This window comes from Coregonus lavaretus (assembly GCF_964263955.1).
Source record: "Coregonus lavaretus genome assembly, chromosome: 14".
NCBI lineage: Eukaryota > Metazoa > Chordata > Actinopteri > Salmoniformes > Salmonidae > Coregonus > Coregonus lavaretus.
The window spans coordinates 16,054,696-16,081,083 of record NC_140001.1 but is presented as its reverse complement, the minus strand read 5'-3'; the positions used below and the strand labels follow the sequence as shown (position 1 = coordinate 16,081,083).

Genomic DNA, 26,388 nt, shown 5'->3' with positions numbered 1-26,388 from the left:
TTTTTTTGGGGGGGGGGGGTAAGGGGGGGTAGAAGGATTACTTTATCCTATCCCAGGTATTCCTTAAAGAGGTGGGGTTTCAAGTGTCTCCGGAAGGTGGTTAGTGACTCCGCTGTCCTGGCGTCGTGAGGGAGCTTGTTCCACCATTGGGGTGCCAGAGCAGCAAACAGTTTTGACTGGGCTGAGCAGGAACTGTGCTTCCGCAGAGGTAGGGGGGCCAGCAGGCCAGAGGTGGATGAACGCAATGCCCTCGTTTGGGTGTAGGGACTTATCAGAGCCTGAAGGTACGGAGGTGCCGTTCCCCTCACAGCTCCGTAGGCAAGCACCATGGTCTTGTAGCAGATGCGAGCTTCAACTGGAAGCCAGTGGAGTGTGCGGAGGAGCGGGGTGACGTGAGAGAACTTGGGAAGGTTGAACGCCAGACGGGCTACGGCATTCTGGATGAGTTGTAGGGGTTTAATGGCACAGGCAGGGAGCCCAGCCAACAGTGAGTTGCAGTAATCCAGACGGGAGATGACAAGTGCCTGGATTAGGACCTGTGCCGCTTCCTGTGTAAGGCAGGGTCGTACTCTCCGAATGTTGTAGAGCATGAACCTACAGGATCGGGTCACCGCCTTGATGTTAGCGGAGAACGACAGGGTGTTGTCCAGGGTCACGCCAAGGCTCTTTGCACTCTGGGAGGAGGACACAACGGAGTTGTCAACCGTGATGGCGAGATCATGGAACGGGCAGTCCTTCCCCGGGAGGAAGAGCAGCTCCGTCTTGCCGAGGTTCAGCTTGAGGTGGTGATCCGTCATCCACACTGATATGTCTGCCAGACATGCAGAGATGCGATTCGCCACCTGGTTATCAGAAGGGGGAAAGGAGAAGATTAGTTGTGTGTCGTCTGCGTAGCAATGATAGGAGAGGCCATGTGAGGATATGACAGAGCCAAGTGACTTGGTGTATAGCGAGAATAGGAGAGGGCCTAGAACTGAGCCCTGGGGGACACCAGTGGTGAGAGCACGTGGTGCGGAGACAGATTCTCGCCACGCCACTTGGTAGGAGCGACCGGTCAGGTAGGACGCAATCCAAGAGTGAGGCGCGCCGGAGATGCCCAGCTCGGAGAGGGTGGAGAGGAGGATATGATGGTTTACAGTATCAAAGGCAGCAGACAGGTCTAGAAGGACAAGAGCAGAGGAGAGAGAGTTAGCTTTAGCAGTGCGGAGAGCCTCCGTGACACAGAGAAGAGCAGTCTCAGTTGAATGACCAGTCTTGAAACCTGACTGGTTTGGAACAAGAAGGTCATTCTGAGAGAGATAGCAAGAGAGTTGGCTAAAGACGGCACGCTCAAGAGTTTTGGAGAGAAAAGAAAGAAGGGATACTGGTCTGTAGTTGTTGACATCAGAGGGATCGAGTGTTTTTTTTTTGAGAAGGGGTGCAACTCTCGCTCTCTTGAAGACGGTAGTAATAGTAATACCAAATCCACACAGTTACAAGGACTGTGCTAACTTTAAACGAAGCTACTGTCATCTTAAAAGAGGAGAAAGGCCCTACTGTCCTGCAGAATGTTTATCATTTTTGGGAAATCCCTATCATTACAGATTCTATAATCAAGTAGGATGGGGAGAGTGGTGTAAAAAATTAGATATCAGAATAGAGCCCAGAAAAATGGAAGCACCGGAAAACGATTTGGGAAAATTTAAGGGAAAGTGTGAGACCACATGGCACCTAAATAATGATATGTCCTGGAATGCAGATACCCCCCACAGAGCAGTTTATCAGGCAGCAGAATCAAGTACTGGGGTAATAGCTACAAATGGAGGGACCCTGGGGAATGTGAGAAGCAAACACTGGCAATGCCATTGATTTCTCCTTATGAGGATCAATCAGTGGCAGTGGCAGATTTCTTTTGGGTATGTGGAGAACAAAAGATTAGAGCTACTTTGCCTAAAGGATGGAAGGGAGTATGTGCTAGAGTACAAATGCTTCAGGAGGTGGTTATATCAGAGTGGGAGGTAGACAAAACAACAAATAGGGATGCACAGAATAATAATAAAAGGGTAAAAAGATCATATGAACATGACCCCAATGTATATTTAGATGCAATAGGTCAACCCAGAGGAATTCCAAATGAATGTAAGGCAAGAGATGAAATTAAAGCAGGATTTGAATCAATATTTGTCTGGATTTCAACCAACAAAAACCTAGAATGGATCAATTATATTTATTATAATCTACAAAGGTTTATTAATTACACAGACTCTGCATTATCAGCTTTAGGAGAGCAAGTACAGGCTACCAGTAGAATGGCATGGCAGAATAGGCAGGCCCTAAACTGGCTATTAGCGGAAAAAGGTGGAGTTTGTGTTATGTTTGGAGATGAATGTTGTACTTTTATCCCCAATAATACTGCCCCGGGTGGTTCTTTCACTGAAGCAATGACTAAGCTCAAAGGACTACGAAAAGAGGTTAAGGACAATGCTGGGTCTGATGCTCATGTTTGGGATTGGATGGACTTAAATTTGGGAAAATGGGGTGCAATGTTTACAAAAATGGCAATAATGATAGAATATCACTTGTAGTGATGGGAGTAGTGTTTTGTTGTATATTACCTCTGTTAAAATCACTTTTGATTCAAACCACAGTAAAACAAATGACTGTACGGACCATTGTTACTAGTTCAGCCAAAGAAATACACCCAGTTCAGGGAGCTCCAGGACAGTATGTTAATGAATATGGGAAATCTTGTAATGTTAAAGGAGACCAATGGACTGTCCATTTGGGAATCCTGAATGTCTGTATGGTGTTGTTCCTGGGGGTGGATGGGCCTGCCATGGTTACAAAGCCCAACAGGAAAACTTGGGGGTTAATATAGAGGAAAACCTTGCAGACTTGTATCCAATATCTGACTGAGCTATGGGTCCTCATCAGGATGGGTCAAGTAATGAGGAAGATATATTGGTTTAAATATATGCGTGTAAAATGAAACCACATATGGCAAGGCTAAGAATAAGTAAATGCGCATGCTTACATTCATTTTAAAATTTATCTTTGTATTATTTGGGACATTGTTGGAATGTCCCAAAGGGGGGATTATATAGGAATATTTTATGTATCATTAAAGCAAATGTAGGGAAATGCCAAAGGTAAACTATAATACACATGATTGACATTTTATAATCCAGATGCATGTCTAAATAAGGAATATAGTCAATACAATGTGTAAACATGCTTTAATGAATGTATTTTTTTTTTTTTAAGTGTCTGAGCCACGCCACCAATATAATGAGATAAGGGGAAGAGGCCATATGGAAAAGCGCCCATGGCCGTTTGGAGTAAACAACATATGTTATTGGACTTTGAAAGATAATAGTGTCGTGGCAGTTAAAGATGTTAATCAGTTATCTTAAGGGGAGTAGCTTTGTATGCTATGTAAACATAACTATGCATTTGTTTGTGTATAAAATAGATTTCTGAGCCAGAGAGAGACAGTTGCTCCATGGAGCAAGCTCGGCTTTATTATGCAATAAAGTCTAATTTTTGGATTCACAAGCTCCAGTTTCTTGAGAGATATTTTTGAGTTGACTACATTTGAGTCAAATATTTCCACGACACTTAGCATCCGCTTCATCGGACCACTTCCATATTGAGCGTGTCACTGGTAATTCCTGTTTGAGTTTTTGCTTGTAAACAGGAATTAGGAGGATAGAGTTATGGTCAGATTTGCCAAATGGAGGGCGAGGGAGAGCTTTGTATACGTCTCTGTGTGTGGAGTAAAGGTAGTCTAGAGTTTATTTTCTCCTCTGGTTGCACATTTAACATGCTGGTAGAAATTAACACATCATACATCTTGCAAATTCATAACATATTGTACGAATTGAAATTTGTAACATATCATACGAAATGGATAATGCACATCCACAAATTAGTACATACCTTACGAAATATAACATATTATACTAAATAGAGGGAGGGAGACATTTACTATGTTACATCTACTTCTAACTCTAGGTTGCAGCAACACACACATTACAACACACAGCAAAAACACATGCACACATTCTCACACACACAACAAATGCATGCACACACATGGACACGCTAGTAGAGGCTGCTGAAGGGAGGACGGCTCATAATAATGGCTGGAATGGAGTCAATGTAATGGTATCAACCACATGGAAACCACGTGTTTGATGTGTTTGATACCATTCCATTGACTCCATTCTAGCCATTATTATGAGCCGTCCTCCCCTCAGCAGCCTCCACTGGTACACGCACATAAAGATGTATATACAGTGGGGGAAAAAAGTATTTAGTCAGCCACCAATTGTGCAAGTTCTCCCACTTAAAAAGATGAGAGAGGCCTGTAATTTTCATCATAGGTACACGTCAACTATGACAGACAAAATGAGATTTTTTTTCTCCAGAAAATCACATTGTAGGATTTTTAATGAATTTATTTGCAAATTATGGTGGAAAATAAGTATTTGGTCACGTACAAACAAGCAAGATTTCTGGCTCTCACAGACCTGTAACTTCTTCTTTAAGAGGCTCCTCTGTCCTCCACTCGTTACCTGTATTAATGGCACCTGTTTGAACTTGTTATCAGTATAAAAGACACCTGTCCACAACCTCAAACAGTCACACTCCAAACTCCACTATGGCCAAGACCAAAGAGCTGTCAAAGGACACCAGAAACAAAATTGTAGACCTGCACCAGGCTGGGAAGACTGAATCTGCAATAGGTAATCAACTTGGTTTGAAGAAATCAACTGTGGGAGCAATTATTAGGAAATGGAAGACATACAAGACCACTGATAATCTCCCTCGATCTGGGGCTCCATGCAAGATCTCACCCCGTGGGGTCAAAATGATCACAAGAACGGTGAGCAAAAATCCCAGAACCACACGGGGGGACCTAGGGAATGACCTGCAGAGAGCTGGGACCAAAGTAACAAAGCCTACCATCAGTAACACACTACGCCGTCAGGGACTCAAATCCTGCAGTGCGAGACGTGTCCCCCTGCTTAAGCCAGTACATGTCCAGGCCTGTCTGAAGTTTGCTAGAGTGCATTTGGATGATCCAGAAGAGGATTGGGAGAATGTCATATGGTCAGATGAAACCAAAATATAACTTTTTGGTAAAAACTCAACTCGTCGTGTTTGGAGGACAAAGAATGCTGAGTTGCATTCAAAGAACACCATACCTACTGTGAAGCATGGGGGTGGAAACATCATGCTTTGGGGCTGTTTTTTCTGCAAAGGGACCAGGACGACTGATCCGTGTAAAGGAAAGAATGAATGGGGCCATGTATCGTGAGATTTTGAGTGAAAACCTCCTTCCATCAGCAAGGGCATTGAAGATGAAACGTGGCTGGGTCTTTCAGCATGACAATGATCCCAAACACACCGCCCGGGCAACGAAGGAGTGGCTCTGTGGAGATGGGAGAAACTTCTAGAAGGACAACCATCTCTGCAGCACTCCACCAATCAGTCCTTTATGGTAGAGTGGCCAAACGGAAGCCACTCCTCAGTAAAAGGCACATGACAGTCCGCTTGGAGTTTGCCAAAAGGCACCTAAAGGACTCTCAAACCAGTTACCTTTCGGTTACTGGCCCAACGCTGGGCTACCTGCCGCCCCGAATGTCATGAAGACCTGGGGCCTCTGTTCCATGGCGCGCTATAGAAGATATATTAGTTTGTCCAATTAGATAACAAGAGTTGCATTATTTGCTGGACTTGATGAAATTGTTATGAATTTAAATATCAATAAAAGTTTGATGTGAAAGATATATGAATGAATGAATGAATGACATTTTATTTTCGTGTCAAATTGCCAATTGGCAACCCATCCCTTATAATTCACTTTGGTAATGATCATTCTTCTTCTGGTGTTCTCTTCATATAAATTCAGACTAATCATATTATTTTCTCTCTTCATGTATGGCAGGCTATATAACAGTTAGTCAGACAGTCCAGACATTTTTGGTGTGCTAATCCATACATCAATTTACATAAATGTTGTATGTTTGGTCACTAGCTGCCAAATGAACGCAGAGGACTGCCCATCTAATCAAATCAAAATCAAATCAAATGTATTGGTCACATACACATGGTTAGCAGATGTTATTGCGAGTGAGGCAAAATGATTGTGCTTCTAGTTCCGACAGTGCAGTAATATCTACCAAGTAATTTCTAACAGTTCCACAACAAATATCTTAAACACACAAATCTAAGTAAAGGAATGGAATAAGAATATATAAATATAAATATATGAATGTGTGCGGTCTGCAGCCGCTTGTACACACAATGATGGGAGGATTGTCTGGACCTAGGTTGACCACATGTCCCGGATTGTGCGGGACAGTCCCTTTGTGTCGCGTCGGGCAAACAAATAATCATGTTCCGCATTTTATCAACCAATTCAAACCTCACTAATTTAGAAAAATTATCAATTTGTCCCGTATTTCAGTCAGACGTTGCGCTTATGAAAAAAATAAATATCATAAGGATGTGTTAGTTAAGCCTACTGATGATGTTAAACACTTATCCAATTGAAATTGATATCTGATATTATGCGCAGCGGAAGAGGAGATGTGGGCCAATGTCATCCAGCTATGTCAACCAATCACATTTCTAAAATATTTCGGGCTAAATTACAGCTAAATTTGGAGAGCACAGTAAACTTAACTACTTACAAAAAGTGTGCTTTGACGGAGTACAACAGAAGTAAGTAGACGTAAATAGCGGTATTGGATTATAAAATATAAGGTAATTTGGTCAAATTTGTGAGGCTCTTCATGCTCATTGTTTCACATTCAACATATTTATTTTCTGCTTCTTCACTCAATCTCAATCCCGTTTGAAAAATCTCCCTTCCTAACTAATTTTCAGTCCCTGAGACCAACCAGAAATGTTTCCTTGGCCAAATATTCCCAGATGTTCATAAAACGGGCACACCCACAGTCTCTCATTTCGGAATCACCAAATTTTGCCCGAGGCAACAATAAGAGTAGGCCTGTTACGAACCCCGTGGCTCTAAACGTCTAGGGTGGATGGACATGAGACCCGTAACATAATTCATGCAGATTAGGAGTGTGACATGGAACAGTGAGAACAAAAACTACACGACAACCATAAACTACCGTCAAACATAAATGGTTTATTGCTGAACACACAGTAAAGGTTTGGGAAAAAGGGCTGAGCAGGACCCAAGAAATGAAACAATAGTGTAAAACACCCCTAAACTGATCTTGCCTGCCTCAAGAACCGCTAAGCTACTGCTACTCATACAAAAATACAGTGGGTGGTCCGCTCAGGTCTAACTAGTGTTTTTAGACAGATTTCTTCCTACGGGTAATGTACGCCCAAGGGCAACTTGCTTAAACTCCCCTTTTCCCAGAAACACACAAAGTTACCAAACAGAGTAATCAGCAAATTAGTGAGTACACAATACACAGGATACAACAGTATCCATACTCACATACGGAAATAGTCTCTAACAAAGTTACCAAACAGGGTAACCAGCAACTTAGTGAGTACACAATACACAGGACACAACAGTATCCATACTCACATACGGAAACAGTCTTTCTCTCTCACAACAAACATAACTGACTGGTTTTTAAAAATGGGATGTGTGATTGAAAAACCAGCAACAGGTGGTGCCATGCAGAGGAATGTTCACTGATTGGTCCACCTTAGCAATCAGCAGACATCTCAACGACCACCAATCAGGAACATACAGGACACCTGTGATTAGGGCAGAAGGAGAGGAAAACACAGGACACAGGATACCTGTATCCGTAACAAGGCCAGTGTTGCCAATTTAGCAACTTTGTCGCTATATTTTAGCAAGTTTTCAGACCCCTCTAGCGACACATTTAGCAACTTCTTCTGGTGTTATTGGAGACTTTTGTAGACTCTGACATGAAAGCACGTATCGTTCTTACTCTTGTAAGTGCTGTGTAGTGTAGTGCTGCACTTCTCACAATGGTGCTCATTTAGTAAATATAGATCAAAGCTAAATCAATGTCCTGGAAGATCACATAATGATTCATTAGTATTCTACATAATGTAACCAAATATAATAGCATTATATAACGTTACTGTTACATCAAAACACCACCTCATTTCAAAACACCACCTCAGGTTTTATGGTGGTTAGCTGAATAGTCCAAAACAAATCTCACACAGCCAAAACTCAAAACAGCGCTCCACTAGGCAGAATGTGCTTTGATTGAAACAAAATACATGAAGGCGCTATAGTTTGTTAACACCATCTGCTCTAATTTGCTCACGAAACAGTAATTCAAGAATATCTCATCATGTTGAAATGAACCAAAGAACAAGAGGACAATGGAATGGTCAACATGATATCATCAGAAAACGTCATCCTGGCACGTTTTAGAAAATGAAAATGTCCAGTAGTTAAAGTTTTTCTCAGTACATTGCAGTTCATGGGAAAAGATGAGTGTCACAGGGTTGATGTTTTTCTCAATACATTGCAGTCAATGAGAAAAGATGAGTGTCACAGGGTTGATGTTTTTCTCAATACATTGCAGACAGACAGACAGGCAGACAGACAGACATAATATAAACTCACAGACCGACAGAGGCAGGCAGGCATGCAGGCAGGGAGGCAGGCAAGCAAACTCTAAACTCAACCCTTAACCTAAGCCTAACCCTAGCTTCATGTCCACATCCCAGCTCAACCCTAACCCGAGCCATAAGCCTAAACCTAGTCCTCCACATCTTGGTGCAGCTCTTGGAGTTAGGGCTGAGCAGGGATGTGGACAAGAAGTTAGCGTTATGGCTAGGGTTAGGGTTGAGCCAAGATGTGGAGATGAAGCGAGGGTTAGGGTTAGGCTTGAGCTGGGGTGTGGACATGAAGCTAGAGTTATGGTTAGGGTTAGGGTTAGGGTTAGGGTTAGGGTTAGGGTTAGGGTTGAGCCGGGGTGTGGACATGAAGCTAGAGTTATGGTTAGGGTTAGGGTTAGGGTTATAGTTAGGGTTAGGGTTAGGGTTAGGGTTAGGGTTGAGCTGTAGAGCTCTGCTACCCGACCCGAGCACACGGGCCTCGACATCATACATTGGGTTAGGTCTGGGTAGGGCTCGGGTATCACTAAACTGAAGCTGAGCCATTTACTCGTGCTCTGCTGCGCAGTACAGTCGTATCTGACTAAGATCATAACATGGTGTACGAAGTGCTTCAACATAATAGAAGTAAGGCCAAATGTAATGTTTAATCAAATATTTTTTAGACATATTTTTTTAATACCTTAAGGGGTCCCAAAATCACAAATCAAATAGCAAAATGATCCTTGGTATGACCATCTTAAAACAATTCCATATGTTAGCTTACCCCCCCGGCTTAGACTCTTAAGGATCACATAACCAAGACGCCCCCGTAGACTGTGATTCAGCTGGCGAACTGTCCTTGCACACAACTAATCATGACCTTATAGGGATGCCCTGTGTTGAGGTCCAGCTTCCTGTGGCAACAGGAAGTGTGTTAATTCATCCTCAACATGGTCCTTCATTCTCTCCCTGCAGTTACACAAACACACTGTCTTCCATCCTCTTTAGAACGGTAAATTCTTAATGTAAAGACTCAGGGCATTGTTAAAGAGTATCCCCAAGAGGCCGTACATTGAATTTCAGCTTCCTGTGATTACAGTAAGTGACTTAATTGGGGTCATAGGGGCGGTTTTGTCAGAAGCTGATGTGGATGCGGTGTTGGAGTCAGGCGCAGGACACAGAAGCTTAGTCGAAAACGACTTTAATTGTCACAAAGACAAATACAAAATAACGGGCCTCAAAACACAGGAGGCGAGCGATTACGCAGACAGTGCGTAAAACACTAACAACTAGAAATCAATAACAAACACCAGCGGACAGGCGGACAACAACACACAACTGCAAACAAAACCAAAGGAAACTTATAGGTGACATAATCAATACATAATACAAAACAGGTGCACCAACAAGACAAAACCAAACAAACATAGAGAACATCAAGCGGTAGCAGCTAGTACTCCGGGGACGACGAACGCCGAAGCCTGCCCGAACAAGGAGGAGGAGCAGTCTCGGCGGAATTCGTGACAGTACCCCCCCCTTGACGCGCGGCCCCAGCCGTGCGCCGACCCCGGCCTAGGGGACGGCCAGGAGGACGTGGAGCAGGGCGCGTAGGATGACTACGGTGGAACTCAGTCAGGAGGGATGGATCTAAAATGTCCCTCCTAGGCACCCAGCACCGTTCCTCCGGACCGTACCCCTCCCACTCCACGAGATATTGTAGACCCCCCCATCCGATGTCTCGAATCCACGATGGACCGGACTGAGTACGCCGGAGCCCCCTCGATGTCCAGTGGGGGCGGAGGAGTCTCTCTTATCTCACTCTCCTGGAGTGGACCAGCTACCACCGGCCTGAGGAGAGACACATGGAACGAGGGGTTAATGTGATAGTCATTAGGCAGTTGCAACTTGTAACACACCTCGTTCAATCTCCTCAGGACTTTAAATGGCCCCACAAACCGCCGGCCAAGCTACCGGCAGGGCAGGCGAAGGGGCAGGTTTCGAGTCGAGAGCCAGACTCGATCTCCAGGGGCGTATACTGGACCCTCACTGCGGTGGAGATCGGCGCTTGCCTTCTGCCTGCGGATGGCCCGCTGCAGATGTACGTGTGCAGCGTTCCACGTCTCCTCCGAGCGCCGAAACCACTCATCCACTGCAGGAGCCTCGATCTGGCTCTGATGCCATGGTGCCAGAACTGGCTGATACCCTAACACACACTGAAAAGGGGTCAGGTTAGTAGAGGAGTGGCGAAGAGAGTTCTGAGCCATCTCTGCCCAGGGGATATACCCCGACCACTCCTCCGGCCGGCCCTGGCAATAGGATCTCAGAAACCTACCCACATCCTGGTTCACTCTCTCCACCTGCCCGTTACTCTCAGGGTGGTAACCCGAGGTAAGGCTAACCGAGACCCCCAAGCGTTCCATGAACGCCCTCCAGACTCTAGAGGTGAATTGGGGACCCCGATCAGACACTATATCCTCGGGAACCCCGTAGTGCCGGAAGACATGGGTGAACAAAGCCTCAGCGGTCTGTAGGGCAGTAGGGAGACCCGGCATTGGAATGAGACGACAGGCCTTAGAGAACCGATCCACAACGACCAGAATAGTGGTATTCCCCTGAGAGGGGGGAAGGTCCGTGACAAAGTCCACCGAGAGGTGAGACCACGGCCGTTGTGGAACGGGCAGGGGTTGTAACTTCCCACTGGGCAGGTGTCTAGGCGCCTTACACTGAGCGCACACCGAGCAGGAGGAGACATAAACCCTCACGTCCCAAGCCAAAGTTGGCCACCAGTACTTAACACTAAGGCAGTGCACTGTCCGGCCAATACCTGGATGTCCAGAGGACGGTGATGTATGAGCCCAATAAATGAGACGATCACGGACCTCGAGCGGCACGTACGTCCGACCCACTGGACACTCTGGGGGAGTAGGGTCGGTGCGTAACGCCCGCTCAATTTCCGCATCGACCTCCCATACCACCGGTGCCACCAGACAAGACTCCGGCAGTATGGGAGTGGGCTCAATGGACCTCTCCTCTGTGTCATACCGCCGGGACAGGGCGTCTGCCTTACCGTTCTGGGACCCTGGGATGTAAGTGATCTTAAAAACGAACCGGGTCAGAAACATGTTCCACCTAGCCTGACGAGGGTTCAATCTCCTAGCTGCCCGGATGTACTCCAGGTTATGATGGTCAGTCAGAATGAGAAAAGGGTGTTGAGCCCCCTCAAGCCAATGCCTCCACACCTTTAGGGCTTGAACCACAGCTAACAGCTCCCTGTCCCCTACGTCATAATTACGTTCCGCCGGGCAGTACTGCCCCAATACCGGCCTCTGACGCGTCCACCTCTACCTGGAACGCTAAAGCGGGGTCCGGGTGCGCCAGCACCGGAGCCGAAGTGAACAGGTCCTTCAGTTTACAAAACGCCCTGTCCGCTTCAGCCGACCACTGCAAACGCACCGGGCCCCCCTTCAGCAGGGAAGTAATGGGAGCTGCCACCTGTCCAAAACCCCGGATAAACCTCCGGTAGTAATTGGCAAAACCCAAAAACTGCTGCACCTCTTTAACAGTGGTTGGGGTTTGCCAGTTACGCACGGCTGACACACGGTCAATCTCCATCTTCACCCCTGACGTGGACAACCGATGACCCAAGAAGGAGATGGACTCCTGGAAAAACAGACATTTCTCTGCCTTGACATACAAGTCATGCTCCAACAGCCTACCCAACACTCGGGCCACCAGGGCTACATGCTCGGCTCGTGTAGCAGAGTACACTAGGATGTCGTCAATGTACACTACCACTCCCTGCCCATGCAGGTCCCGGAAGATCTCGTCCACAAATGATTGGAAGACTGAAGGAGCATTCATTAACCCGTATGGCATGACAAGATACTCATAATGACCTGAGGTGGTACTAAATGCCGTCTTCCATTCATCTCCCTCCCTAATGCGCACCAAGTTATAAGCGCTCCTGAGATCCAGTTTTGTGAAGAAACTCGCTCCGCGTAATGATTCAGTCATACTCGCAATCAGAGGAAGAGGGTAACTGTATTTCACAGTGATCTGATTGAGACTACGGTAATCAATACACGGGCGCAACCCTCCATCCTTCTTCTTCACAAAAAAGAAACTCGAGGACGCAGGGGAAGTGGAGGGCCGTATGTATCCTTGTCTCAGGGACTCAGCTATGTATGTTTCCATAGCCGCCGTCTCCTCTTGAGACAGAGGATACACATGGCTCCGCGGGAGTGCCGCACCTGTCTGGAGGTTTATCGCACAATCTCCCTGTCTATGAGGTGGCAATCGCGTCGCCCTCGTCTTGCTGAACACAAGTGCCAAATCCTCATACTCAGGGGGAATGTGCATTGCGGGCACTTGGTTCGGACTCTCCACCGTGGTCGCCCCAACGGAAACACCTAAACATCGCCCAACACACTGGCCAGACCATTCCTTGAGAGCCCTCTGTTGCCACGAAATGGTGGGGTCATGGGTGATCAACCAAGGAAGCCCCAGCACCACGGGATATGCAGGAGAGTCAATTAGGTACAACTGAATAATCTCCTCATGACCCCCCTGCGTCTTCATCTTTAGTGGCGCTGTGACCTCCCTAATCAACCCAGATCCCAACGGGCGGCTATCTAGGGCATGGACAGGAAAGGGTGTATCGACGGGCAGGAGGGGAATCCCTAACTTAGAACAAAATTTCCGATCAATAAAATTCCCAGCTGCGCCTGAATCGACTAGCGCCTTATGCTGGGAATGAGATGCAACCTGAGGAAATACCACAGGTATACACAAGTGAACAACAGAGAGCTCTGGGTGAGTGGGGCGCCTACTCACCTGAAATGACTCCCCAGTGCGCGACCTGTTGCCCCGATTCCCTGGAGACCCTTCCCAGCACCTAGCCGCAGTGTGTCCTCCACGGCCACACCTGGTGCAGGGGATGGCCCCCCTCGGGTTCTCTCTCCTTCTCTCTCTAGTGCCAGCACCCCCGAGCTCCATAGGGCTCGGCTCGGAGGTGCTGGGGGATGGAATGGATGGCCCCAACTCGGGACGTCCGCGGGTGGCAAGCAGGGTATCCAGACGGATGGACATGTCCACTAGCTGGTCGAAGGACAGATTGGTGTCCCTGCAGGCCAGCTCTCGACTAACGTCCTCACGCAGGCTACACCGATAGTGGTCGATGAGGGCCCTCTCATTCCACCCCGCATCCGCCGCTAGAGTCCGGAAATCCAGGGCGAACTCCTGTGCTCTCCTCTTCCCCTGTCGGAGGTGGAACAGACGCTCCCCCGCCGCTTTACCCTCAGGAGGGTGATCGAAAACAGCCCTGAAGCGGCGGGAGAACTCCGCGTAGTTGATGGTGGCGGCGTCTATTCCCCTCCATTCGGCGTTGGCCACTCCAACGCCTTGCCGGAGAGACAGGAGATGAGGGCGGAAACGCTCTCGTATCCCGAAGGCGCTGGGTGTATGGTGGCCAGGTAGAGTTCCACCTGAAGGAGGAGCCCCTGACACCCGGCTGGGGTGCCATCATACGCCCTCGGGAGCGAGAGCCGAATTCCACTGGATTCCGGAGCTGGTCTGGTGGGGCTGGCCGATGGTGGTGGTAATGTAGGAGGAGGTGTGGGAGGAGGTGTGGGCACGCCTCCCCTTTCCCATCGGCGCAGGGTGTTCATCACCTCCTGCATGGCGGAGCCGAGTTGCTTGATCCTGGCGTCCTGGCAGCTGACCCAATCCTCCAGCGACTCGGTCGCCGCCGCTGCTCCTGCTTACTCCATAGTATGGTGTGTTGTTCTGTCAGAAGCTGATGTGGATGCGGTGTTGGAGTCAGGCGCAGGACACACAAGCTTAGTCGAAAACGACTTTAATTGTCACAAAGACAAATACAAAATAACAGGCCTCAAAACACAGGAGGCGAGTGATTACGCAGACAGTGCGTAAAACACTAACAACTAGAAAACAATAACATACACCAGCGGACAGGCGGACAACAACACACAACTGCAAACAAAACCAAAGGAAACCTATAGGTGACATAATCAATACATAATACGAAACAGGTGCACCAACAAGACAAAACCAAACAAACATAGAGAACATCAAGCGGTAGCAGCTAGTACTCCGGGGACGACGAACGCCGAAGCCTGCCCGAACAAGGAGGAGGAGCAGTCTCGGCGGAATTCGTGAAAGGTTTCGAAGGGTTAAAAAGGTTTATCTTCCCTAATGTAACATATTTGTGACCGGGGACGTCATGACCCGACATGTGAAATTTAAAGTAAATCGACCCAAAATCGTTTTTTACCTCCATTTGACATAATGGTCTTGCAGTTCAAGAAAATAATCCTTGTTATGAATTATTGAATGAATTCTGAAGTGGATATTGGTCAGATTTTTTTAGATTAACTTGAAACTTGAAACTGTTTGTGCCTGTCTATCTGTGTCTGTGTCTGCCTGTCTGTGTTTGCCTGTCTGTGTCTGCCTGTCTGTCTGTCTGTCTGTTTGTCGGCTTGTCTGTGGAAGAGAAGAGGGAGAGATGAGAGGAGGGGGAGGCAGGGAAAGAAAGAGGGAGAGAGAATGAAGGGGGGAAGAGAGTGAAAAGGGGAGAGTGAGGGTAGGGAAGAGAGAGGGAGAGGGTGAAGTAGGGATGGGAGCGAGAGAGAGAGAGAGATGAGTGGAGGGGGAGGGAGGGAGGGAAAGAAGGTGGGAGAGAAAATGGAGTGGGAGGAGAGAGAGAGAAGGGGGAGCGTGAGAGGGGAGAAAGAGGGAGGGGGGAGAGGAGGGTGGAGGGAGAGAGAGTCAATAGACAGACAAAGGTGGGAGAGAGAGGAGGGAGAGAGAGAGAGTCAATAGACAGACAAAGGTGGGAGAGAGAGGAGGGAGAGAGAGAGAGGCAATGTATTGAGACAAATGTAAACCCTGTGACACTCATCTTTTCCCATTGACTGCAATGTATTAAAAACGTCAACCCTGTGACACTCATCTTTTCCCATTGACTGCAATGTACTGAGAAAAACATCAACCCTGTGACACTCATCTTTTCCCATTGACTGCAATGTATTGAGAAAAACAACCCTGTGACACACATTTTTTCCCATTGCAATGTATTGAGAAAAACATCAACCCTGTGACACTCAACTTTTCCCATTAACTGCATTGTATTGAGAAAAACATCAGCTGCTGTGACATTTGACCTTTTAGCAAAAAAAACGTGCCAGGATGACATTTTCAAGCTGATAATGGCCTGGAATGCTAGATCAAGCTCTATGAAGCTGTTCAATTGACTGCCCACCAGTTTGCAGCCTCTGCTTAAATAGGCTGATCTTGTCGCTGCCTCTCGTGGTACTTGGCCCTGCCTAGCGCCAGTCCTCTTGCAGAGTGTATCCAGTCATTGCGTCCCCCGGTGATTTGCCTTGTGGTAGGTCAAACTGCACTTATTAGACGAGTCTCCAATTTAAGATAACTTTCACTGCTGGCGTCTGGTGAGTAACATATCCTTGTCTTTTCGTTTTCAACAAATGTATACATTGACTGCTTGTTAAACAAAAGTAGGCTACATGTTGGTAGTTCATTGGGAGATACCACATTATTTTCTTATTGCCATAAAAGCATAGATTCTTACTTCTGTGAAAGAAAAACCTAAACAGTTCAGTTTTCTCATATTGGACTATTATGAACAGATTATGATTAATGTCATCTATAATTGTTATTTTTTATTTTATTTTATTTCATGTTTATGAAAGTATTTGTTTTTCATTCGTTTGAGCTATTCTACACTATTTCACACTTGAACCAGCTCATGGTATCTCTTTGTTTACCAATCACTCTCTCTTCCAGATTCTAGTTTGTGTCTGAGTGCTTCTGTCCTGACTGGCCAGCTCTCAGACTGCAATATGACATTTGGGATATTCCCCAAGGATGGCCTCTGTATGTCCCTCTCCGGAGTCACCGTGGCACTCTGTACCCTCACCCTGCTCCTAGTGGCTCTCAGGAGCCACATGCGAGAGGGCACGGGACGCCACAAAGGCAACCTGCCCCCGGGGCCGACCCCTTGGCCCCTGGTGGGTAACCTGTTCCAGATGGGCGACCAGATCCACCTGTCACTGACGCGTCTCCGGCTGCAGTATGGAGACGTCTTCCAGATGCGTATGGGATCCCTTGTGGTGGTGGTGCTGAGCGGCTACGCCACCATTAGGCAGGCGCTGGTTCGGCAGGGCGAGGCTTTCGCCGGACGCCCTGACCTCTTCACCTTCTCTGCCGTGGCCAATGGCACAAGCATGACCTTCAGTGAGAAGTATGGCCCCGCCTGGGTGCTCCACAAGAAGCTGTGCAAGAAAGCCCTGCGCTCCTTCTCGCAGGCAGAGCCGCGGGGTTCCGACACCACCTGTCTGCTAGAGGAGCATGTGTGCACCGAGGCAGCTGGGATGGTGGAGGCCATTTGGGAGAGCTCAAAGGGGAGCGAGGGGCTAGGTCTGGACCCTGTGGTCCCGCTGGTTTCGTCGGTGGCCAATGTGGTGTGTGCTCTGTGTTTCGGAAAGAGGTATGACTACAATGACAAGGAGTTCCTCACTATTGTGCACATCAACAATGAGGTGTTGCGGATCTTCGCTGCAGGCAACATGGCCGACTTCTTCCCTGTGTTCCGCTACCTGCCAAGCCCGTCCCTGCAGAAGATGGTCCAGCACATCAGGAGAATGAACAGCTTCATGGAACACAACATCGAGGAGCACCTGGAGACCTTTGACAAGGTTTGAGCCACACCTGGGTCATGCAAATTAGAGCATGCCAAAGAAAAAGTTTTATAACGTTTTTCAATGGAAAACAAAAATTTGTCAATTTAGTCCCTCGCTGTTTCAGTCGGTTTTCTTCTGTTTGGTACTTAATGAACAGACCCTGAAAGCAGACAGTATGATGATATTGCAATGTTGATGTTTGTTAAGATATCCAACGGATATTCAACTGTTCTACTGTTACAGCTTGATGCAGGGGTAGGATATGTTGATAGATGTGCTATTAAAACTATGGCCTAGAGGCGTATAATCTATACTGTGTATACACTGAAACAGAAAGTTGACGGTAATAGTTTTTGCAGACATCAACTTGGAGAGAAACCTCTACTTTCATGTGACATTTAGGCTGAATATGGTAGATAAGCAAACTGTTAGATTAGATATGATCTGTGCAATCAGATTCTGGTTCAGAGGCAAAGAAAACCATCCAGCCATAGAGGGATTTGTTTCAGTGCTGGAGGGATAGACAGATAGAATGAGAAGGAATAACGCAGGGGAAAAAGAAAGGATGAGATAGGATAGAGGGAGGGAGAGATAGTGTGAGCAGAGGTAGATTGGGTAAAAACGAAGGTTCCTTTTTGGAAAGCATGTTTTTGCTTGTGATTTTAGGTTGCATATGACAGGTTGTATATGACAGTAGGGAATACATTGAACAGGAAATATTGAAATAGTTGAGCTACAATATAAGAGACCTATACTCTAGGTAGGAGGACAGGCCCGACCAGGCTTATATATATCGTGTGAGGCTAAAGTGAACCTTTGTTGTTGCGCAGGGGCTAAAACGCTCGCACGCACTCTTTAATGAGGAATTATCAATCTGGTGGAAGAAACGTGCTCACATGTTTTCTAGAAGATGCTACCATTTCCTGTCAGTCTCACTCTCACAATTTGATGGTACATTTGATTGGCGGGTCGTGTATTAGGTTTTTGTGAATTTGAAAGGATTACATTTAATTAGAAATCAGTATATGGAATATGACACAGATATAACCTGGAGTGGCTAGGTTAGGACTCCCCCTGCACATGTATGGGCTTACTTAGAGAGACATAACATACAAGCCTTATTATTAGACATTATAAAGGCTCATACATCCTTATAATAAGTTATAAATATTGTTTTCACTATATATTTTACCTCTTGGGGATGTTATTCGAAAACATAATGTTAACTTTCACTGCTATGCGGATGACACACAGCTGTACATTTCAATGAAACATGGTGAAGCCCCAAAATTGCCCTTGCTAGAAGCCTGTGTTTCAGACATAAGGAAGTGGATGGCTGAAAACTTTTTACTTTTAAACTCGGACAAAACAGAGATGCTTGTTCTAGGTCCCAAGAAACAAAGAGATCTTCTGTTAAATCTGACAATTCATCTTGATGGTTGTAAAGTCGTCTCAAATAAAACTGTGAAGGACCTCGGCGTTACTCTTGACCCTGATCTCTCTTTTGACGAACATATCAAGACTGTTTCAAGGACAGCTTTTTTCCATCTACGTAACATTGCAAAAATCAGAAATTTTCTGTCCAAAAATGATGCAGAAAAATTAATCCATGCATTTGTTACTTCTAGGTTAGACTACTGCAATGCTCTATTTTCCGGCTACCCGGATAAAGCACTAAATAAACTTCAGTTAGTGCTAAATACGGCTGCTAGAATCCTGACTAGAACCAAGAAATTTGATCATATTACTCCAGTGCTAGCTTCCCTACACTGGCTTCCTGTTAAGGCAAGGGCTGATTTCAAGGTTTTACTGTTAACCTATAAAGCGTTACATGGGCTTGCTCCTACCTATCTTTCCGAGTTGGTCCTGCCGTACATACCAATACGTACGCTACGGTCACAAGACGCAGGCCTCCTAATTGTCCCTAGAATTTCTAAGCAAACAGCGGGAGGCAGGGCTTTCTCCTATAGATCTCAATTTTTATGGAACAGTCTGCCTACCCATGTGAGAGACGCAGACTCGGTCTCAACCTTTAAGTCTTTACTGAAGACTTATCTCTTCAGTAGGTCATATGATTGAGTGTAGTCTGGCCCAGGAGTGTGAAGGTGAACGGAAAGGCTCTGGAGCAACGAACAGCCCTTGCTGTCTCTGCCAGGCCGGTTCCCCTCTCCACTGGGGTTCTCTGCCTCTAACCCTGTTGCAGGGGCTGAGTCACTGGCTTGCTGGTGCTCTTTCATGCCGTCCCTGGGAGGGGTGCGTCACTTGAGTGGGTTGAGTTACTGACGTGATCTTCCTGTCTGGGTTGGTGCCCCCCCTTGGTTTGTGCTGTGGTGGAGACCTCTGTGGGCTATACTCGGCCTTGTCTCAGGATTGTAAGTTGGTGGTTGAGGATATCCCTCTAGTGGTGCGGGGGCTGTGCTTTGGCAGAGTGGGTGGGGTTATATCCTTCCTGTTTGGCCCTGTCCGGGGGTTTCTTCGGATGGGGCCACAGTGTCTCCGGACCGCTCCTGTCTCAGCCTCCAGTATTTATGCTGCAGTAGTTTATGTGTCGGGGGGCTGGGGTTAGTTGGTTATACCTGGAGTACTTCTCCTGTCTTATCCAGTGTCCTGTGTGAATTTAAGTATGCTCTCTCTAATTCTCTCGTTCTCTCTTTCTCTCTGAGAACCTGAGCCCTAGGACCATACGTCAGGACTACCGGGCATGATGACACCTTGCTGTCCCCAGTCCGCCTGGCCTTGCTGCTATTCCAGTTTCAACTGTTCTGCCTGCGGTTACGAAACCCCTACCTGTCCCAGACCTGCTGTTTTCAACTCTTAATGATCGGCTATGAAAAGCCAACTGAGAGACCTGAGCCCTAGGACCATACGTCGGGACTACCGGCCGTGGTGACTCCTTGCTGTCCCCAGTCCGCCTGGCCTTGCTGCTATTCCAGTTTCAACTGTTCTGCCTGCGGTTATGGAACCCCTACCTGTCCCAGACCTGCTGTTTTCAACTCTTAATGATCGGCTATGAAAAGCCAACTGAGATTTATTCCTGATTATTATTTGACCATGCTTGTCACTTATGAACATTTTTGAACATCTTGGCATGGTTCTGTTATAATCTTCACCCGGCACAGCCAGAAGAGGACTGGCCACCCCTCATAGCCTGGTTCCTCTCTAGGTTTCTTCCTAGGTTTTCGCCTTTCTAGGGAGTTTTTCCTAGCCACCGTGCTTCTACACCTGCATTACTAGCTGTTTGGGGTTTTAGGCTGGGTTTCTGTACAGCACTTCGAGATATTAGCTGATGTAAGAAGGGCTATATAAAATAAAATTGATTGATTGATTGATTGATTATAAAGCATTACAGCATTAAACTGTCATGGTCAAAACATATTAATGCAACAGTAGCTAAGATGGGGAGAAGTCTGTCCATAATAAAGCGCTGCTCTGCCTTCTTAACAACACTATCAACAAGGCAGGTCCTACAGGCCCTAGTTTTGTCGCACCTGGAGTACTCTCCAGTCGAGTTGCAAAGAAAAAGCCATATCTCAGACTGCCTTTCTTAATATTTTATTTTTATTGGCCAGTCTGGTCAGCATCCCGTAGTCGCCTCTTCACTGTTGATGTTGAGACTGGTGTTTTGCGGGTACTATTTAATGAAGCTGCCAGTTGAGGACCTGTGAGGCGTCTGTTTCTCAAACTAGACACTCTAATGTATTTGTCCTCTTGCTCAGTTGTGCACCAGGGCCTCCCACTCCTCTTTCTATTCTGGTTAGAGCCAGTTTACGCTGTTCTGTGAAGGGAGTAGTACACAGCATTGTACGAGATCTTCAGTTTCTTGGCAATTTCACGCGTGGAATAGCCTTCATTTCTCAGAACAAGAATAGACTGACCAGTTTCAGAAGAAGATTCTTCGTTTCTGGCCATTTTGAGCCTGTAATCGAACCCACAATTGCTGATGCTGTGCTAACATAATTGCAAAAGGGTTTTCTAATGATCAATTAGCCTTTTAAAATGATAAACTTGGATTAGCAAACACAATGTGCCATTGGAACACAGGACTGATGGTTGCTGATAATGGGCCTCTGCACGCCTATGTAGATATTCCATAAAAAATCAGCCGTTTCCAGGTACAATAGCCATTTACAACATTAACAATGTCTACACTGTATTTCTGACCAATTTGATGTTATTTTAATGGACAAAAAATTTGCATGTCAATCTCTCATGGCTCAAAGTGGAGGAGAGATTGACTTCATCACTACTTGTTTTTGTAAGAAGTGTTGACAAGCTGAATGCACCGAGCTGTCTGTTGGCAGCAGCTAATGTGGATCCCTAATAAATACAAATACAAATACAGCTGCCGGTATTAAGTAGAGTGTAAAGTAAAGTGTTAAGTAAAGCTGTGATGATGTGTATGTTTCCAGGACTGTATACGTGACATCACAGATGCTCTGATTGCGCTCTGTGAGGAGCGGCAGGAGGATGACGACACGGCAGTGCTGTCCAACTCCCAGATCATACACACTGTCATCGACATCTTTGGAGCAGGTGAGAGAGATGGAACAGAGAAGTTAGGCAATACCTGATTTGAAGCTCTGCTTATAAATAGCATATAAACACTAGGCTATTACACAGTACGTTAATTATTTACAAGAAGTTTATAAACAGACCTTGGTGCTATGGCGATTTCAGGGCTGTGGCTGTAGTATGTTTGCTGAGACTAGATTTCCTTCTGGAGGATCACCATTCCCAGCAATGATGGGTTGAACAACACGTTTGAACAGACCAACTCTAGAGCAACGACGATTGTAACTGACGTTACATATTTATTTATTTTACATTACAGGATTCGATACCATCATAGCTGGTTTACAGTGGAGCCTCTTATACCTCATCAAGTTTCCTGACAGCCAGGTCAAAATACACCAGGAGATTGGTACTGTACATCCTCTGTATATGAATTATTCCTCCTGTATGACTGAACAGTACTTTTCCTATAGAAAACTGTAATACTGTACAGTATGCCCTTATAGCACTAAATGGACTTCTTGTCTCCTTATACCTCGTCTCGTTGTACGCCTGCTTGTGTTTCTGCTTTACCTGCTAAGAATAATCACTTTGTTTTATAAAAATATGTGGGAGTTCAGCTGTTTTATGAATGAAAGTATTTCCTGTGTTGTCAAACAGCACATCCTAATGAGCAGTCTCCTACAGTACCAGCCAGTTTGACAGTTTGATGGGCCGTCTGTGTAGTTTCACACAATGATCTAATCTTTGAGAGACGGGTCGTTGTCGTCACCCCCCTCCCCCGTCCCCGTCCCCGTACCCATCCTCAATGGCTAGAGACCATTGCTCGCCATGGTAACACGCAAAAGGTCACTAATTCGCCAACGCCTGAGCTATTTTTGAAGTGGGCTGAAAAAACTGGTGCAGTCTGTTCAGTAGGCACAATTCATTCACAGAGAGAGCGAGAGAAGAGAGAGAGAGAGATTTTGGATACTTGGACAGTCTACTCTGACAGGAACAAAGGGGATCACACGCAGGGGTATTGCACCGTATGAGAATCACGCCACACAAATCATCCCCTTATTTGAGAATGGAAATTTAAGAATAGATGGCAATAAGCCAACCGTCTTTCTTTCTTCTTTGGTCTTACTTTTTCTGATTGCCTCTGTAATGTCTCTGCTCCTTTTCTCTGTATTTTCACTTTTAGGTACATTATTTAGTTGTCACTGTCTTCACCCGAGGTATTTTGTATGTGACTGTATGTTTTTGCCTTTGTCTGGTTCAGACGACCACATTGGCCCAGCCAGACTACCTCGGTTTGAGGACAAGCCCAAAATGCGTTTTACTGAGGCCTTCTTATACGAGGTGTTTCGTCACGCATCCTATGTCCCCTTCACCATACCACACTGGTGAGGCTCTGATAACAGTCACAGTAACAATTTGTAATGTTTATTTCTGCATGGTGCCTGTCTGCTAGTATGTTCAGGTCAAAGCGTTATCTCTGGGAATGTTGATATTTACATAGTCTCTTTTTTCCATGCTTTTCTTCCCTTAAGCACCACACAAAACATCACACTTAATGGATACTTCATTCCAAAGGACACCTGTGTCTTCATCAATCAGTATCAGGTTAATCATGACATGTGAGTGTTATCTGGATGTGTTTTAAAGCACACATCTTAATTTATGTTAGTCCTTTGAGGAGGTGCAGTGTTGGGGAAGTTACTCTGAAAATATAGCTGGCCAAGTTACCAATTACTTCACAATGGAAGAAGTTAAGCTAAACTAAAGCTACCGCTAAGAAATATATAGTTTACTTAACTAAAGTTACTTTAAAAAAGTAGTTCACTACATTCAAACTACTTAGTGAAAGATTATCATATCTAAATCTGAAATGTCATAGAATACAAATTGCTAGAACAAATCACTCTGGAGTCAGATTTGATTTGATTTGAGATGTTAACAGAATGTATAATTTAGCCTACTAAACACAAAAACAATATTTCAAGTGAGAATTTGACAGGTCTGATGCTGAAAAAGAAAGGAAATTATTGCCTACTTCACCCATATTTTCCTTTCTGTTTACAAAATAAGTAGTGTGTAGTTCTAGTAGTTAGCTACACTGCTACATGGCAAACAAGTTATTAACTGCTGAAAACACTACCAAGATTAGAATTTAGTTCAACTACCACCAAGCTACTGCAAAATGTAGTTTAATTACTAGTTGAACTACACGTAGTTCCCTACTCCCCAACACTGAGGAGGTGACATGACCATTTGGACATGTCAGCTCTCTCCCAATCTGTTTGAATGTGTTTGAGTCTTGGTCATGTTCACTAGGCACCAACCAGAAGTGAGGGACTGACCATCTGGACTCTGCTCATTTTCGTTTCCAAGTTACGAAATGTTTTCCTTTGTGTGCTCTAATGAACACAACCCTGTTGTGGTCGTCAATGGTTAGCTGTCATTTTCCTCATTTGTAGAGATCTGTGGGATGACCCAGACGTGTTCCGCCCCGAGCGCTTCCTGGGTAAAGAGGGACTGCTCAACAAAGACCTGACAGAGAAGGTCATGATCTTCGGGATGGGGAAAAGGCGTTGTCTGGGTGATGGGTTCGCCCGGTTGGAGATGTTTGTTTTCCTGACCACACTGCTCCACCGGCTGCGTATCGAGAACGTTCTGGGACAGGAGCTGGATCTCAGTTCCGACTTTGGGCTCACCATGAAGCCCCGCCCCTACAGGATCAGTGTCTCGTCACGCCTCTAGATCCGTCCTGTCCATTAAGCCATACAGCACCAACTACAATAAGGCCACAACTGGCTTGACTGGGCAACACCTCGCCCACATAATCATAACGCACAGAAACCATGGCTACTCAGACACCAAAACATATTTACTATACAGACTGAACACAACATCTTTACCTGGCAGTGGCGTCATTACCACTGTAAACACAAACACAGTTGCTAGCTGTCAAGAGTCAAGACAGAGTTAAGCCGATACAAAGTGTGCAATAGTATTAAGCAGCCATAACCAAGGATTTATTCAGAGCCATTTCCTCATTGGTCATCAAATGGATTGATATTTACCTAGAAGATGTTAAGATTTTAGTTGAAGTATGTTATATCCTATTGTAGATATTTAAGATAGACCTATTCTATATGTAACTTTAGCATTTTTATGATATCTCAATATACATTTAATGTTAGAATATCTATGCATATTGGAAAACGGTATTGGTACAGGGCCAGCCCCAGTATTATTTTAACTATTAGGGATGGTGATTGGTCCTTCCACCTTCATCAAGTGGAACATAATTAGAAATGCCTTTTATTAAAATCCTTATCTGTAGTTATTAATTCAACTAAACGCTTAGGGAGGGAGAGAGGAAGTGTTGTTTTAGATAACTGATCAGAGCCTTGGGCACCATGCAGCGTTCACTCAGGGTTCATTACTACTCAACTCACTCTTCCACCCCCTCCTCTTCATCTGTAACTCCGAGGTTTAAAGAGAAGATCTCCTTCCCCCTTTCTAAGTAGTTGCAAGAGCTACTCTGAGATTGAGGAGAATCACCTTTTTTTTTCATATGCTCTCCCCTCTTTCCAACAGACTAGATTAGACACAGTCTTTGGATTCCACCAGACGTCTTCCAGAGGTTAAGAGGGCAATTTTGATGCTGTGATGTTCTCTTTTATGAGATAAAACTAGTACTGAAAATACATGATAATAAGTGTTTGAATAAGATACGTTTCTTACATTATCTAAACTTGATTGCCAGTATATGTTCCAAGAAGAATTCCACAGATGTCACAGCAGTGAAGCCATTTGAGAGACATGCCCTTATTCAGACGACAGTATACCCCAATTTGAAATCAGGTGTCTTGTGAAAATGACATTTTTTCATTTGTTAGTCCTTTTTGTCTGTAAACTTAACTGTCTTTAATTTAGCATCTGAAATGTGCGACTGAGAATAAAAACTGATGGATTTTGTCTATGTGGTTATTCTTTTTTTTGTTGGTCACAATCACTGGCATTCTCTCCCGAATTAAAGGTACAATCCATAATTCGTGTTTCAGCCAAACAGCAGCCCTACCCACTTGGTTTGTTATAAAGCTGTGGGATGGGACTGGAGAAATATGACCACTTTCAAATTCATAGATTGAGATAAAAAGTATAGTTTTAAACATATTTTAAAGCTGTACACAGTTTACAAAGACTGATTCTTGAAGAATATAACTAACCCAAAATAAACATGTTTTACTCCATTGTTTGTAAAAATGTAATTGTTAACAAACATTGTATAGCTTCAAAACAACTCATGGCTGATCAGTCCTTGCATCCAAAGCTCTGCCTATGAATTTGAGTGGTTACATCTCTATCAGCACCATCCCTCAACTGTTTATCGAAACGGCCGTTTTGTTGTTTTGTTGTTTTACAAAACCAGACTGTAGATTTAATACAGTTGTATAAGCTAAAGTAATTCATAAATAATATTCTTCAAGAATCAATTCAAAGTTGAACTGGTTTCATGTTAAGGCTCCATGCCATCTCTTCCATGATAGATCCTGTTACAGTATATGCGCCATAGGATAAATTAATGAGCATGATTGGAGTG

General features: G+C 45.3%; 1 protein-coding gene across 1 annotated transcript; it reads left to right on the top strand.

Annotated features, from left to right (window-relative positions):
* Nucleotides 1-16,451: 16,451 nt before the first annotated feature.
* cyp1d1 (cytochrome P450, family 1, subfamily D, polypeptide 1) lies at nt 16,452-24,539 on the top strand (the record flags this gene model as incomplete). The annotated part of the gene is made up of 6 exons (XM_084176829.1): nt 16,452-17,297; nt 21,692-21,815; nt 22,114-22,203; nt 23,059-23,182; nt 23,330-23,416; nt 24,257-24,539. The coding sequence occupies exons 1-6, from the start codon at nt 16,479-16,481 to the stop codon at nt 24,537-24,539; spliced, it is 1,527 nt and encodes a 508-aa protein (XP_084032955.1). The 5' UTR covers nt 16,452-16,478.
* Between the last annotated feature and the right edge of the window lie 1,849 nt (nt 24,540-26,388).